This window comes from Ailuropoda melanoleuca, chromosome 9 (assembly GCF_002007445.2).
Source record: "Ailuropoda melanoleuca isolate Jingjing chromosome 9, ASM200744v2, whole genome shotgun sequence".
Taxonomy (NCBI): Eukaryota; Metazoa; Chordata; class Mammalia; order Carnivora; family Ursidae; genus Ailuropoda; species Ailuropoda melanoleuca.
This window is the reverse complement of record NC_048226.1, coordinates 100,104,199-100,120,985: the sequence shown is the minus strand read 5'-3', so window position 1 is coordinate 100,120,985 and position 16,787 is coordinate 100,104,199. Positions and strand designations below refer to the sequence as shown.

The following is a 16,787-nucleotide window of genomic DNA, read 5'->3' as shown; positions in this document are numbered from 1 at the left end:
CTTCTAGTTCAGCCTGGGCTCGGCCGCCTGACTCCACCTGGCTCCCACTGACTTCTGCTCTGAGACCCAGCAGGGCCTGGTACGTGTTAAGGATTTCTGTTTTAGAGAGTTCGGTTTTCCCTGGCACTTTAGCCTCTTTGAAAGAATTTTGGCCTTTGGAAAACGTGTTCTAATTTTTATTTGCTAAAGGAATCTCCTTTAATTCTTTATCTGTGTCCTGTAAAGATATTCTGTATTTCTGCTGTTTGTTGATGGCCACCCAAATGCGACTTTGCACACAGATGATAATTAGGCTGTTTGTGATTTGTTAGTCCCTTTGAGAACATTCCATACCTTGGGGAGTTCCTTTCTCCGACAGCAGTTCTCATTTGGGCCACTGCACTAGCCTTCACACTGGCCTTGTCACCAGTGACTCCCTCCGTCTCCAGCCTTCCATCTGGCTCCTTCCGTAAGCACAGGGATGGCCGCTGCCTCCCTTCTGCTAAACCTCCTTGGCCCGCTTTGGCTAAAGAAAGCTCTGGAAGCTCTAGGACACCACTTAGCAGGGCATGGAGGTCCTCTGGGGTGTGCGTCCACTTGTCTCATGCATTGCCACCCCCACCCGAGGCAAGTGGGAGCCCTTTAGATCCGGGACAGTTTGTATACTGAATGCGCCAGGATCCATCTCCTGGGTGCAAGGTACAGGGTGCTGGGAGAGGGGGGCAGGGCTGGCAGGTAGCCCACGTGGAAGGAGGCGGAGGCTTGGATAGGGGCGTGGGGAGGAGGCAGGGGCAGGTCTGCATAACCTGGCATCGGCCCAGACCTGGGGGGCAGAAGGGAAGGAGGACTGAGGCCATGCAGGAGGTAATATGGCGAGTGAAGGGCCAGGAGGAGAGCAGCGTTGGGTGGAGCGTGTCTGGTTTGGGATAGATTGAGTCAGGCACCATTAGGAGGGTACTGCTGCGATGACAATAGCAATGGAAGAACTAGAACTTCTCAAAGGCTTTCTTTATTAAGCGTACACTGTCCTACTTAATCCATAGATCACCTCTCTTTAGACAGGCAGTGTGCTCATTTTACAGGTGACAAACTTGAGGCTCAGCGTTCAGGACACTCCTGGGGCACAGCGCGAGCGCTCTAAGTAGAAAGAACACGGTCTTTTGGCAAGAGAACAGAGTCCATGGCGGTAACTCATGCGCCTCTGGGCTCTGCCCTGGGGACTGGTTGGTGTCTGCCAGGCCACCTGTGATCCTTTCTGGGTCACTGTGAGGTGAGGAGACATCACTCCCTTGGACACAGGCTGTGCCCCAGCTCCTCTGCCCCCTAAGACTCGCATGCCGATCCCTACGTGTGCTATACTGTGGCCCGAGTCCCAGCTTTCCCTTCTGTAGGATTCAGACTCTGCTATGACAACACTTACCGCCAGGGGCTAGAGAGATGGTGGACATACTGCAGGGAACCTGGCCCGTGGGGAAGTCCTTGGTAAGGGGACCACGGCACAGGTGCAGATGCAGTGGGGTGCCCCAGACCCCTGCCGAGAGCCCCCGTCGCTAAGAGAGAGATGTGGGCATGTGTCCCGTGCAGGGTAGGAGACTTTGCATGCTAGCATAGAAAGATTTCTGCCAAAAGGGCTGAAAACAACATGGTGATTTTTACAGGCTCAGCTCCATTTAATAGGGATGTTTTTACACAAGGGAATCTTTATTTCCAGGGAGGATAATGGAAACACTGTTGTCCTTTAGCATGTTCAGTATATTTTCGTTCACCTTTGAAATGGGCGGCGTGGCAGCATCCTCACCTGTGTTCTGACCGGTTTCCCCATCCGATCCATCTGTAGCTGCTTTGCGGGAGCTATTTTAGGGTCCTTTAATGCTGTGGGTTCTTTTGCTTCTGATTAGCTTGATGAGGGAAACCGCCACGGTCTATCTTAAATCCAGATGTCAAAACTACTTCCGTGGATTTCTCTTGCATTCTTGCTTCGGCGACATACTAGGGAGAAAACTGCTAGAGATGTTCCTTTTTCCTCTCGCTGTCTCTGTTTCTCTGGGCCTGGGGTTGTGCTGACAAGAGCGTCTGGACTCTGCCCCTATTCTACAAGCCCTGTCCTGTCTGCTCCCCCCTCCTCCGCCCTGTGCCGTGTGATCCTTTGTGATGCACACAGGAGGATTGCCTTGGACCCAGGCCCTGGGCTCTGGCCTCTGGGAGGTGAGTGTCCCAGTTGTCACTTGGACCAGAGGGAGGAGCTGGTGCCTTGCCGTGAATGGTCCTGGGTGCCCCCGCTGGCCCTTGCTGCTCCTGGCCACCGTGCACACCTGGGAGCTGTGGAAGGATGCTTGGGGCCGGTCTTTGCCTGAGCCTCAGTTTCCTCACTGGCTCTGGGAAGAAAGTAAAACCCATTCCTGGGGTTCCATGGGAGTTTGTTGCAGATACTCAGTAAGTGTTCTTTTCCTCTTCCAGTATCTGCATTTCTGTGCTGTTTTGATTTCTTCTCTTCTGAGAACTAGCCTTCCACAGTCCTCTTGGCATGGGTCCCCTGCCTGGTGGGGCAGCAGTGCAGATGAGAGGTGACATTCCCTCGTGAGGCCATGAAAGCCTTATTGTCCAGCCCCCACCGACCTCTCTGACTCTGTCCCTTTCCAGTTAACTGTATCCAGTATCGCAGGGTCTCTTGCTTGCTCTCCCCCTCTGTCACGTCCGACTCTGCACGGGATGCTCCCTCCCACCTGCCCCCCACTGGTGCTCGGCTCCTCCATCCCCCCCCCTCCGTGCCACCCCAGCTCCACCATCGCTGCTTTCCGGCCATCCCTGACATGGCTGGGCAGGCTTAGCTGTCCCTTTCCTACACTCCTGCAGCATCCTAGCACTCTCCATCCCCACCACAAACCTAACAGTTTGCCCATGTCTCCTGGCGGGGGGGACCTGCTCCTGATCTCCCTTCTGTCTCCGTGTGTTGAGCTTGGGGTCCCCAGCATGAAGTGATCACTTCGACCTGTGTTCCGCGGGAGCAGGCCCTGTCCTGCAGCTGCAGTGTGAGACCCACGCCTGCCCGGCGTGGCAGGAGCTGCCCCCTGGCTGGGGAGCCTGCTGGGGCACCCACACCTATAGAGATGGGCTGCCCAGGGACACAACCACATCTTCTGCCAGAGTGACAGAGGGGACGCAGGCTCTGTGACCATCACACTGTTACTCCTGACCTCCCTCTTTGAATCCAGCAGAACCCTCGAGTGAATTTAGAAGCAGCTGGGAAGAGGTTTTGTCCTCATGCTCCTTCTTCATCCAAGAGTATACGGAAGCCTGGGCAGAGGCAGCGGGTCCAAACCTGAGCTCCTGCACCGGGCGGCTACTGTGGCAGCCTTTTGCAGCCTTCCCCGTGCTCAGCATGACCTTTGGGAAAAGCAGAGCCCCCGGGCTCTCAGCCACAGAAGGCAGAGAATCGCCAGCATGGCTTAGTTTTTGTTACAGTTCAAAAAGCTGGAGGGAGCCAACACTGATTATGCACCAGCTGTGTGCCATGGCCCCGGCCCTCCCCTCGATGAACTCACGCGCTGCTCACAGCCACTCTGTGGGACAGTCTTCCTTCCTGGCCAGGCCGGGGCAGAGCTCGGGGACTGGCCCGAAGGTGCAGCTGAGTGGAGGCAGACCCAGGCAGAAACCAGCTGTCTCAGACTTCAGAAGACTAGCAGAAAACCAGCAAGGAATCTGGTAGATATTTTAATCTTAGAACAAATTGCTCCAGAGTAGCCTGTGAAGAGTGTTGGAGAAAGACCCCAAGCCTGTCCTCAGAGACGAGCTGATCGGAGGAAGTGATTTCTGATGCTTCAGAGAGGACAGGCCCGCGCCGGCCCGGCACACGCTGCTGCCCGCGGAGCTCCCCGGCGGCCTTGCGGAAAGCCGTGGGGAGCACGGACGTGAGAATCAGGCAGGAGCCTTTGAGCGGTGCTTCCGTCTAGCGTGAGGTTCCGGTCCCCGGTCTGGGCTGGGGCTGGAAAGCACGGAGGAGACCCGGTGTGAGGGGACAGCTGAGCCCGCGTGGAGCCGAGGGTACAGCGGGAGGCTCAAGTTTTCACGGTGGTCTCGGTGAGATGAGGTTTGGGAACTCAGGACAGTGCGTGAACAGAATAAACACCTGGTGCTTCTCGGACATTTTATGCTTCACAAAAAGGCCTCACAAGTGCTGTCCCATTTGATCTTTGTTATGACAATTCCCTTAATAGCTATAATTTTGGATAACAGCTTTCTTGAGATATGAGCCACACGGCGGACGGTTTGCCCGTTGAAAGTGTGCGCCTCTGTGAGTTTCTCGCATAGTCACAGATTGTGCCACCATCAGCACCGTCCATCTCAGATGTGTTCCTTGCCCCGGAAAGTAATAGTCACACATTTTTAGCACCAGTTATATGCCAGGAGGTTCAGATTAATTCTCCACAATCCTGGCTAACACTGCAAGGGAGGGTATCCATTTTACAGATGCAGAAACTGAGGCCCGGAGACACTCGGGTAACTTGCCTCTGGCCGTAGAGCTCACAGGTGACAGAGGATGTCAGACACAGGTCTGTGTAGCTGCAGAGCCCGTGCTCCTTTGTCCACACTGTTCTCCATCGATGCCACTCGGGGCCTCGCGGTGAGGTGACCCGCCCTGGATCCCACGCCTCGTCAGGAGTGACGTCAGGCTGTGAACTCCCGTCTGCTGACCTGGGCTCACTCCCCTTCACATGGCGCTGCTGAGGCCACAGGGAGAAAGGCCCCGGGCCTGGCTTCTTCCAGCCTTTCCCGGACTTGTGGCCACACGGATCCAGCAGGGCTAGCCAGCCTGTTAAGCGGGGAGAGCTGCCCCTGTGGGAGGCCGGGTAGTGGGAAATCAGTTAAAAGTGAGGCCAGCCCTCACTCGGCTTCCTGCAGACCAGAGAGAGAGGGTGGCCAGCAGCCTGAGGACATGGAGAGGGAATCTCATTTTCCCAAGCCCTGTCGTCTGCTAGGAAGGTCCTTATGGGTCTGAAAGCAAATGTGCAGAAACGCAGGGTAAGGGTTGGACTCGGTGGAAGGGGCTGCTCTGTACGTGCAGCCCGACAGGCCTGGCTTCTCTGCGGTAGGCTGGAGCTGCAGCCTCTTCCCGAGGAAACATCGCTTCGGCTTATGCGGAAGAAACGTGCAACATTTATAAAGGAAGTGTCTGCGCACAGGGGTATTTCTGAGGCCGCATGTGCGAGCGCCCATCCCCAGACCAGCAGTCCCAGAGCCAGCGCAGTGGCATGGAGACCCAGCAGCTGGACCCGCCCTTGTCCTGGAGCCCCGGGCGTGTCGCGTGTCATGGTGCCTCAGAGGCTGGGAAAGCAGGCCGGGCAGGTAGGGAGACCTCACAGGGAGGCCGTGTCTGGCTGGGTCTCCTGGGGGAGAGGTGTGAACCCCTTGAGGTGGGGCCAGGTGGGTAAGGGCAGCGTTGCAAGGTGACGGGTCTTCGGCGGTGGGCAGGAACACGGGCTTAGATTCTGCCTTCTGTCCTCACACCTGGTGACTGTGGTGGGCTATCTGCCTCTTGCAAGCTCAGTTTGCTCCTCTGTAAAATGGGTGTGTTGAGTAGAGGAAGAGCACGTGTCTAGGAGCTTTCTCGGTGCCATGTGGGGTGTGTTCACATGCCCCACTCTCCCGTGGAACCAGCTGGACTTTGATGAAGGAACCAGGGTATCCAGACCAGACTGTCACTCTTTTGAGACTCTGTCCCTGCAGTGGGAGGCCACTGTTACCTGACAGCCACTCGAATCCCCACCCCGGGCCTTCCCGAGCTCAAGGAATCCAAACCTAAGAGGTAGGTGGGTTCCAGACATGTCCCGTTTATGATGAGGAACTTGAGATTCAGACAACCAAACGCCTCAGAGACGTGGCCTTTACCTCTGCAAGAGCCTGGCATCTATTTGCCTGACTTGGCCATGTCCGCACCTTGCCCCAGCCTGTGCACGAGCAGACTGGGTGGGGGGCGGGTGCTAGACCTCAGATCACTGACCCCCAGCCCCAGGCTTGTTTGTAAGCTGAGCTGACCCCCCCAGTCCAGCCCTTGAGCCCTGTGGCCGCACAGACCACAGCAGTGGCAGGTGGGTCAGGCACCTGTTGGCACGTGGACACTGTTTGTTTCCGAGTGCCCGTCAGGTGTGTCCCTGGATTTGAGGAGAGCTGGGATGCCTCCCTGGACCCCTCCCGTCACTGCCTGCTATGGACTCCAGGCTCTCCAGGCCTGGTCCTGGTGAGGAATTCCCCACCTCCCATTTGCCATCTCTGCGGCCTCGGGCAAGTTACTTACTTTTGCTACGTACGGATTTACTCCCTCTCGGGGCTGCTGTGAACACGGAGCGGATGGCACCCAGGTGGCCCGTGCCTGGCGCAGTCCCCAGTGATGCTCTGACTGGATGGTCCTAGGCTTTGATTTTTAGAATCCACTGTATCTTTTCTCTTTGACTAAAAATAGTAAGGAAAGGGGTGCCTGGTGGCTCAGTAGGTTGAGCATCTGACTCTCGGTTTCAGCTCAGGTCATGATCTCAGGGTTGGTGGATCAAGCCCCGCGTTGGGCTCTGTGCTCAGCAGGGAATCTGCTGGATATTATCTCCTTCTCTCTCCCTCTGCGCCTCCCTCTCTCTAAAATAAATAAATAAATCTTTAAAAAATAATAATAAGGAAGGGTTTTTCTTTATTGCAATTGATCTATGAGGCTTAAGGGGAAAATAATCTTCTTTGGGTGTGATCCAGATGTCAGTGTTGCTGCCGTTTTCTGGCCTCCTTCGGGCCCCTCCTCTCAGGATGGATGTGTCCTCAAGGTTGACTGCTTCCTTTCACTCGGGTTGTACTTCATTAGAAAACCGAATAGGCTGGTCTAGTCAAGCAGACGCCTGTGTGACGCAGCACATAAATTTAGAATACCAGTGTTATAACTATCAATTATCTTCCAATGAAAGTTCAATTTAATTATATGTGGATAGACCTCCTAAATTCGACTCCCTGATTTGTATTTAAATGTCATCATTATGACTTCCCTGGTGAGGTTATCAGCTGTTCAACGACGGAATCAGATGATATTTTAAAAACCACCGCTTTTATATAGACTCTTCCAAAATCACAACACCCTTTTCTAGTGCCAACTCTTGACTATTATACTGTCACATTTGGCCGTAAAATTAGATGTGAAAACTGGCATTCAGTAGTGGTATTAATGTTATTTAACTCCGACTCATCGAGGATGATCGGGATGGAATCGCGGTGGGGCCCGTCTGGTGGGGAGGCGGGGCAGTGCCCCCAGGACGCTGCATGGGGACTCACAGGGGCGGTTGAATCGAGAGTCTTGGCAGTTCCATGTGCGCCCCGAGGTGATTTCTGTAGCTGTGAGCGCCTTGGCTCTTCATCTGGGACTTGGGATTAACCACCATGACAACAGCGCTATTTATACAGGGCTGCTGGTGTCCTGGCCACCGGGTTGACCGTTTTGTGCCTACTGTCTTATTGAATCCACAAGGGACCTTCACAAGAGGGAGTTTAGCCCGTCTGAGGTGAGGAATTTGAGCTGCAGTGTTCTGCACACCGTGAGGGACCTGGTGAGGTGATACCACTGTTCCGGGAGCAGCTGTGCTGTGAGGGTCTGTGCGGTTGGGCCAGCCAGGCTGTTAGAGAAGACCTGAAGGAGTCCTGTCCCGGCACGTGCATGTGGGGCCTGGGCCTCTCCTGCATCTGGGATTCAAGCCCCGTCCCTGTAACTAATCTAGATGACGCCTGGCGAAGTGCCAAGCATGCTTACATATATGCCCAGACTTCATAACGTGACCACTGAGCCAGCGGGCATTCCTCCTGCTTTAGAGAACGAGTTTGGGTTTAGAGAAGGTAAGGGTTACGGGGAAGATACACAGACGACTAAGAAAGCCCTTAAGGGGAGCTGGCAGCCTAGCCCTGGAGATGCCCTCTATGTCAGCCAATGGCTGTGACAAGAGCCAGGTTCTTCTGCCCTCCGCCCATTTCCTGGGGACCAATTGGCTCCTCCCACTTCGGAGACCGCACCGGACAAGGAGCCCAGAGACCAGATTCTCGCCCCGGGTCAGCCACTGACCATAGATCATGCACTCTTGAGCCCGGCATCATGCCTTTACTTGATTACAAATAGAGATCGTGCCATTTTTGGCAATGTGGACAGACCTAGGGGGGATTGGGCTAAATGAAGTAGGCCAGATGGAGAGGGACGGACACCGTGTGATTTCACTTACATGTGGAACCTAGACACCCACAAAAATGAGCAAATGAGACAACAGAAACAGACTCACAGATGCGGAAAACAGACTAGTGGCTGCTGGGGAGGCAGGTGGGGGATGGCAGGGGTAGGTGACGGGATTCAGAGGTGCAGACCTCCAGTTCTAAAAGCAGTAAGTTCCGGGGATGAGCAGTACGTGGTCAGTAATATGGTAGTACACGTACTGTGCTGAGCGTTCAGGGTTTGTATGGAAGCGCTGAATTCACTATGTCGTACACCTGAAACATTTATTTTTATTATTTTTTAAGATTTTGTTTATTTGTCAGAGAGATAGAGCACATAAGCAGGCAGAGCAGGTAGGGGGAGAAGCAGACTCCCTGCTGAGCAAGGAGCCCGATAGAGGACTCGACTCCAGGACCCCGGGACCATGATCTGAGCCGAAGGCAGCCACTTCACTGACTGAGCCACCCGGGCTTCCCACCTGAAACTAATTTAATATTATATGCCAATTAAAAATTTAAAAAATTAAAAATAAGTAGAAACAAACAAGAACAACAGAGCCATCCAGGCCACGAGGTGTCGTGTGAAGCAGGATTTCCGTGCGGGCACCAGCCCCAGTGAAGGCCGTGCCGCCACCACCTGCCGGGCTCCTGCAGCCGCGCGGAGGGCAGGTGAGCTCACCACGGGTCCTGGGCCTACCTGCTCTCCTCTCCTTCCCTTTATCATTTCTGGAGATTGTGTTTTCGGTTTCGCTGTGATTTGCCCAAGGATGAGCTACAGTTTTGAATTATTTTTTGGACACTTTTTTTGTGGGGGATTGCACAAATACTTTCTGATTTGCGTGGCCTCACCCCAGATAAAAGGATTCATGTGAGTGTGAGCTTACGTGAGTGAGGAGGGCTGTGCCCAGGGAAGTTGTCCTCGACAGGCACGTGGGGAGTCCCATGGCTCCCGTGCCTCCTTACGGTTTGGTGCTTCCTTGTCGTTAGGAAGAAGGCTTGCTCGCTGGGAATATAGAAGTGAAGCTGTCCAGGGCATTCAGCTGAGCCCTGCCCGTGGGCTGGCGGTGGCCTACGTGCCTGGATGAGAGCGTGTGGGTCCTCAGCCATCCCTCTCGGGACTACTGACTGCATTTCCAGGCCGTGCGCCGGTGGGGGCAGAAGGGGCGCTCTCTCTCTCTGCCTGCTGCTATGTTGGTGCCCTTGTGCACGTCTCGCCGGTTGCTCCCATTCCCAAGAGCACTGCTGTCCCCAGTCTGCATGGCCTCCTGACGAAAGCAGCAGCCTCAAGCCATGATGGCTGAAGCCAGTTATAGAGCTGGACTCAGAGCCAGGGCAGCTCCCAGGGCCCCGAGGCAGAGGGCCCCTCCGATGCTTCACGTAATGCCGTGAGTTTTGGCAGGCAGAGAGCTCACGCATCAAGACTCAGCTCTGGGTAAACAGGTTATCAGTCACATGTTGCCCTCCCCGTCCTGAAAGGGAGGATGGAGAAAGGGGTGGTGATGCTTAGGGGCTGTGCTCTGAGACCACGTAGGAAGGTCAAGGCCAGCGGTGCTCTCTGTGGTTCGGGGAAATAACCCTTGGCTTCTGGACTTGGCATTCTGGCTCCAGGATTTTGAGCTGGGCGACCCTAGTGAGTGACTCGGCTTCTTGGCACCTCAGCGTTATCATCTGTGGGAAAGGATGCTCGCCGGCAGTGCGTGTCGTGGGCAGCAGAGGCCGGGGCTCTTGTAAATTCAGGCAGCTGCGGATGTAGAGCAGGCTTGGCCGTCCCGGGCTCCGGGTCCCATGCCAGCCCGGCACGCCGCATGAGCAAAAGCTGACTTCCCATTAGGTGCTCTGCCTGAGCGAGAGAGAGCCAAACAAAGCCGAAAACAGAGCGGTGGCTCTGAGTCTGGGCAACAGACTCTCGATGCCGGGCGGCCAGCTCTGCGGCGTGGGGCTGCGGCTGGTGCTTGCAGAGCGTCGTCGTATCTGTAAGAAAGCAGGTCACGCTCAGCCTCGGGCGTGCTGTGCTCCGTCGGGTGGATGCCTGTGCACGGTACTTGGCACCGGGCTTGGAGCACAGCAGGTGTCTGGGACGTTCCGTCTCCGTCCCCTGACCGCGTTGAGCGCACACCTGGCCTACAGTTTCATCACGGGTGGAGGGGAGTGATGCGGTCTGATGCTGACTTTGTCAGAAATTGTTCAAAAAAGCCTTCAGAAAGCACACAAATCTTACCCCAGTGGCCACAGCGTCTGGTGTGTGTTCTGACCCCGAGGATGCAGAGTGCCGCTGGCCTCTCTCCCTCCGTGTTCAACAGCAAGAGCCTGGGATCCAGAACGTTTCCAAACCCATTTCAAAGGTGAAAGTTATTAGTTGCTTTTGGGTTATCTGGTGATGAACTGAAATTGGCCTTTTTAGTGAAACCGAGGAAATATTCTGACCTTTTGCTTGAAGATAACTCCCGTTTGCTTCAGTCCGCTTTCGAGGTGGGGACTGGGAAGAGCCCTTGCCGAGTGGGGAATTAGAAGCGCTCTTGCTGCACACGTAGACACCTCACAGAGGAAGAAGAGTTCGTATGAAAATGGCTAATAAGCTTCTGAAAAGATGTTCGGTCTCAGGGCGATTCAGACCTGCCAATTAAAACATCAGTGAGGTGGCGTTTCGCCTCTTCCTAGTGGAGAATGAAAACCCATCATGGCCAGCATTGGAGGGGCACAGGGTGTGGGGTGCCGCCCTCGCCACCCGGGGCGCGCGGCTCGCTGAGAGCCTGTGAGAAGGAGCTCGGCGCTCTGCCTGCCAGCCTTGACCTTTTCTGCCCCCTGGATTCGGTCTCTGCTTCGAGATATGGGCCCCACACACAGTGTAAATGTGGACAGGAAATTGAAGCACCAAGATGTTTAGGATTTTTTTCAATAGTAATTTTTTAAAAATTGGAAAATCTCTGAGAGTCTGAAAGTACGGTGATTGTTAGGTAAGCAATGGTATGGCCGCATGAAGGGACATCCTACAGACTGATTTTTGGTGGTGGAAGTGTTCACAGTACATTGAAAGTAAAACAAGGTGCAAGGGGTGCCTGGGGGGGGTCAGTCAGTTAAGTGACTGACTCTTGATTTTGGCTTAAGTCATGATCCTGGGATCAACCTCCTAATCGGGCTCCCTGCTAAGGGGTGAGTCTGCTATCTCCCTCTCCCTCTGCCCCTCCCCCTGTGCTCTCTCTCTGTCTCTCAAATAAATAGATAAACCTTAAAAAAAAATAAAATGTGTAACGTAGGTTATGTATATATTTATGTGTGTGCACATGAAAATGAGATGTATAATAACTTATACACATACATATCGAATCATTTGAACTACGTTGAAATACAAATACTTAGGAAAAGACTTTAGAATTAAGGCATTACAGTTAGAGTGTAAGGTTGAGTCCTTTTTTCTTTTTTATGCTTTTTGCTATTTTCCCACTTTTTTCAGTAAGCCTGTCTCCTTCTACAGTCAGAAAGGAGTCCATGTAGCTTTCAGACAGAGTTCTTGCTAGGAAATGCCCCGTGTTCTCTGCTGACACGCGAGTCTATCATTCCCCGGGGCAGCTGAGTTCTGGACACCTCCTGGCTGAAGGCTGTCTATCTACTGGCAGCTCATTAGTTTCCTGCGAGCTTCCAGGGTTCTCAGGCTCTCCTCTTGGGGTACAGTCTTACATGCAGACACCCTGACTTGTAATGCAGTCCCTCCTGATTGTTCCAGGGAATAGCCCCCAAGGCCACGTGGAGCATGCTGGTCTTGGCTGAATGTTCTGACCACAACATGGTTGGCGATAATGCAGCACGCCCACTCTGACCCTCTGACTGACTAACTCTCTGTCGTCTTGCAGCTGGAGCCAGAACTTCGGGGGCCTCACATGAAGAAACCTCCTTCCCCCCCTTTTATCCGTCCACGTACCACACCTTTATTGAGCACCTCCTGTAAGCTTGCTTCTGTGCTAAGAGGCAGGGTTTCAAGCATCAGTGAGAGACAGTCTGCCCACGGGGAGGTCATGGTTGGGAGTGGAGGCAGTCTGCAGGCAGCCATCAGAGTGCCCGGGGCCCAGGTGCTCTAGGGCCTGGGGGCTCAGCAGAACAAGGGCAAGGTACAGAGGCTAGGCAGCTACGAGAGGGAAGAGGTGAGCATTGGCCCGGGGTGTCGGGAAGGCGCTTAGTTCACTCATTCGTTTGTTCAGGGGGTCGTTGGCTGCGTTGCTGTGGTGTGCAGGCATCATCCAGGCTGGGGCCACCATGGCACAGCCACACAGGTCTCTGCCTCAGGGAGCTAAATTCCAGTAGGCCCGATAAACAGTGACGCCCACAAGTAGGTGTTTGTACAGCTCGCGATAAACGCCACAGCAGAGATGAATGGTGTCATGGAGGTGGAGTGAGGGGAGGTGCCCAGAAGGCCTTCCTCAAGCTCTAGCCTCGAGAACAGGGGAAGAGCCCCGTGTGTTCTAGAAACTGCCAGAAGGTAGAGAGGGCTGAACACACCAGCAGGTGGGGAGGCTTTGTAGAGGACATGATGGTTGAGCAGGAACCTGAAGGGGAGGCTGTCACAAGACAAGGTCCTGAGTGTGGGGCCAGAAGTGGGTGGGCGGGCACAGCTGGTGGGGCGTGGTGTGTGTGAGCAAGACGTGTGGCTGAAGAGATGGGGGGCACTGCTGAGGAGGCTTTTGGGGTCCCCAGGGTTAAATGATTCTTGTCCTCTCTGATTTCCCACACTGCAACCTGTCTGCCTGGTCCTGGTCCAGAAATGACATTTTCTCTGGAGGTATGTGAGTCTTCTCCGAGGCCGGGGTCTCTGACTGTGTCTACAGTTCTAGACTGTGTGTTGAACCCCCTCCAAAGCCACTGCTGCCCTGGGAGTCTGTTATTTCCTTTTCTTGGAATGAACCTGCTATGAATTACTGACGATGATGATTCATTATACGGTCTCACGCTGGCACGTGCTGCTTCTCCAACAGCCAGCAGAAGACACTGCCCTGATTAATTCTCTGCTGTTTCCCCCTTCTCTTAGAATGGCCATTCAAGTGGACAAGTTCAACTTTGAGAGTTTCCCAGAATCCCCTGGGGAGAAGGGACAGTTTGCAAATCCAAAGCAACTGGAGGAAGAGAGGCAGGAAGCCCGCGGCTTGGAGATTGACAGCAAGCTGGACGTGCACTGGAGAATCATATCCTTTTCATGGCAGTCAGCTTGGCGCTTGGTGCAGCCTGCTCAGGGCTTCTGCCCACTGAGAATTACCCCGGGGAGCTTCACCACTGAGTGCTAGGCACACAGAGCTCAGAAAGGGTATGCCAAGGAGACATGGACTGTGGGTGTCCTTCCTTAGCCCCTTCCTGGTCCCTGCCCCACCAATAAGGTGTAGATTCAGGGTGAGGAAAGACCGCCTCCCTGAAATGTCTTGGGTCACGTGTTTCTTGCCAGTGTCAATGTTTGTGTTAGTGACACATTCTCACTGGCCAGTCATTGCTAGGCTTGATGAGCGTCACAGACTGACAGCTCAACACAGGACGCAATTGCCCGGGAAACTGGACTCGCGTTGTTCAGCTCCCCGAGGCATGAGAGTGTCTTGGGACGGGCCCCGTGCTGGACTTGATGTCACGCCAGAGTCCCGGGTGCACCCGCGTGTGTGCTCAGCTGTCTTACAGAGCACCTGCTTTGGGTCGGGTATTCTGCGAGGACCTGAGAGGCCTCACATGGCTTCCTGGCATTGCTAGGCATGGCTGTGCCAGCCGAGGGTTCGGGGCACCTCAGCAGCCAGGCAGAGCGTCCTGTTGAGTCTGTGAGGTTCAGGGGAGGAAGCTGCGGGGTGGGGCAGTCGGGGAAGGCTTCACAGAAGAGGTGACATTAGAGGGGCTTTTGTAGGGCGGGGAATGCCCTAGAGGTGCCAGGGTGTAAGAGAGTGGCTCTGGCAGACATGGCCCAGGAGGAGGGAACTCTGATGTGGATGTCTTAGTCTCCTTGTTCACGCTTGGATCCTGTGCAATGGTGAAAGTGTGCTGTGTGGTATAAGTCATCCTAGACCATCTCCTGGGATTCTGGAAACATCCTCAGTCTGCAGGTGGCAGTTTCCGGGAGTTGAGGCACGTTCCTTTGTGTGCGCTAAAGAGAATCTGGGGCTGATGGACCCCCGTCCCCAAGGAGCTGGCACAAAATCTGCACTTGCCATGTTAAATCGGAGGATTGGGGAACCAGACATCAAAAACCCAGTGCCTGGGGCCTCTGCACCACAGTGGCCCATCACGGAGTCGAGGCATTTGCCTTTGTACAGTGGGATGTGGAAAGGAGGGATGGCTGGAGTCCTCCCTTTCTCAGTTCCCACCCTCCAGCAACCACCCCCCCCCCCCCCCCCNCGCCCGAGCTCCACACAGGGCTGGGACCCAGCCAGTGCTTGCTGCTGGAAGGAGCAGAGTGATGGAGCCCAGAAGAAGCAGCATGCACCCTGTGCACCAAGCCCACCATCTCTTTACTGCTCCCACCTCTGACTGCTGCTCTCACTCCGCTGGGGAGAGGTGAGCTGAGTCCCTGTGAGCCCAGCCAGGAAGTGGTGGGGCCGGCTGCCCAGTGGCATTGTGGGCAAAGCACCATTCCCAACCCTGTCTTCAGGGAGGGTCGAGAAACTACCTCTGTCCTGTTGTGGGAGAGCAGAAGGCCCATGGCTCTCCTGTCCTGGTATCTGTGGTCATGATGCTGAAGCTGGGGACCGGGGTTGGAGAGGTTCTGTAAACTCTGGATGTGCAAATCTCCACGTGAGGTAGGAGATACCCTGCTCCCAGGCCTCAGGGACTTTGCTTCACGCAGGGAGCTCTGTGCAGAGCCAGGAGGCCTGGTTGTGAATGAGTCCGCCTCAGCCCTGTGTGTGCTGGCAGGCCCAGCAGGAAGGCATCCGTCCTCCTGAATGGTCTCATGGTGTGTACAAATAAGAGCAGGAAGCCTCAAAATGGGGGGTTTACGTCCCTGGCTCCCCTGGTGCCAGGGCCACCATGGCACCTGCTAAAGACCCACCTACCACTTCCCAGGTGCCGCCTCTGGGCTGGCCCAGGTCGTTCACCACAGTGGATGGCTCTACCGGCCTGTCTTAGAGGTGACAACTGCCCCTCAAGGTCATCCGTAGGAAGTGGGGGCATGGGCACTTAACAGACGCCCTTTCGTTCACCTCCAAGCTAGCAGCCCTGGGCTGGGATGTGCTGCCTTCTGATGGGATGATGCTTACCCTCGGAATATTTATGTTCTCTGAAGACAATGACCAAAAATGTGCCAAAAATATCTTTGGGTTTCTTTTCTTTTAGCTTTGCCTCATTTAAGACGTTGGCATCCCCGTTTTCTGTATTGGCTTAATAATTCATGCAACAAGCATTTACTAATGTCTACCATGTGCCAGGCACATCTGTCTCCTGGAAGTACTGATTGGAAGTTTTTGAGAGACGGTCCCTATAGGCGGATTCGATTAAAGAGAAAGAATATTAAGGATCTCTCTCTCTCTCTCTGTCTCTCATCTGGCAATGACATCTGGCATGGGATGAATAGCAGACTTTTGCTATTGTAAACCTGGATTCAAGCAGATGGAAAGACCAAAGATTGAATTGGCTAATAATTTTATTATGCATTTTAGTAATATTTTCTCAATATTTAGACTTTATACAAAAATTTGAGCCTAATTTGACACTCATCTACAGTAATAAAAATGGTCCATATGTAGCATATAAGGCCAATAGACATGTTTCTGTGGAAGTTGTGGATCTTGCAATAAATGCAGGCACACCTGTCTCCACGATGTCTACAGTGACCAGATGAGCAGCCAGGGGATGCCCAACTCCAGCCCCACTGTTTACAGGGTTAATGAGCTGTGCGTTCTGTTGCATTTGTGTGCTGGGCCCTGGAGATGCCCCCAGTCTAAGGGAGGAGCTGACACAGAGATGGTTACTTACAGCGCAGCCTGGGAGAGCTGAGGCGGGAGTCTTCCTGAGCGAGGGCTGGCACATTCCAGAGCCTGAAAGCAGGGACCCATGTCGTTCCCTGTGACTGGTAACACAGCGCACAAACCAGTGTGATGGTGGGACCCAGGGGGCCGGGCCTCCCTCCCTCCCTCCCTCCTTCCTTCCTTCCTCTCACCTCCTCCCCCTTCCCCTCACCGCCATCCTCAAAAATCTGTATGAAGCTCTTTCTCCTTACCTCTTCCTTATCACCAACTTGAGCCTGGTCATTTGTAAAGGGACTTTTCCTCTTTGGCAAGAGAGACCAGCTGGTTTGTAGCATCTGTGGGGTTTTCTGGGGGGTGGGAGAGTGGGCCTGCACAGGTGGCATCGGGCCCAAGAGCTGGGCTCATGTGACTGACATCAGTGCTGTCTGGATGAACACACCCTTGCTTCCTGCTGCCCGGCACAGTCTCCTTTCCACCGTCTTCCCTGCTAGCTTCCACAATTGGGCGGTCTTTCCTGAACGTGGGAAACCTTGATGGAGCTGACTTTGTTGTTAGCAGATAATAGCCATCCACACATAATCCAGAAAGTGCCTGTGTTTGGCTTTAGGATGGACCAAAGATGTTGCGTGGTTGGGGCTGGAGCCTGGGGTCAGAAGGCCCAGCCCG

At 54.3% G+C, this 16,787-nt stretch overlaps 1 protein-coding gene across 7 annotated transcripts in view; it reads left to right on the top strand.

Moving 5' to 3' along the window:
* The window catches only part of TRAPPC9 (trafficking protein particle complex 9), a 601,443-nt gene that overhangs the window by 452,318 nt on the left and 132,338 nt on the right, over window positions 1–16,787 (top strand). For 6 of the 7 annotated variants that reach the window (XM_019801179.2, XM_034668653.1, XM_034668654.1 and 3 more), the window contains one exon: window positions 13,217–13,370. The exons of the other annotated variant lie outside the window; for it this stretch is intronic. In XM_019801179.2, coding sequence (XP_019656738.1) covers window positions 13,217–13,370 — 154 coding nt within the window. The remainder of the gene's footprint in view (window positions 1–13,216; window positions 13,371–16,787) is intronic. 7 annotated transcript variants of the gene reach the window in all.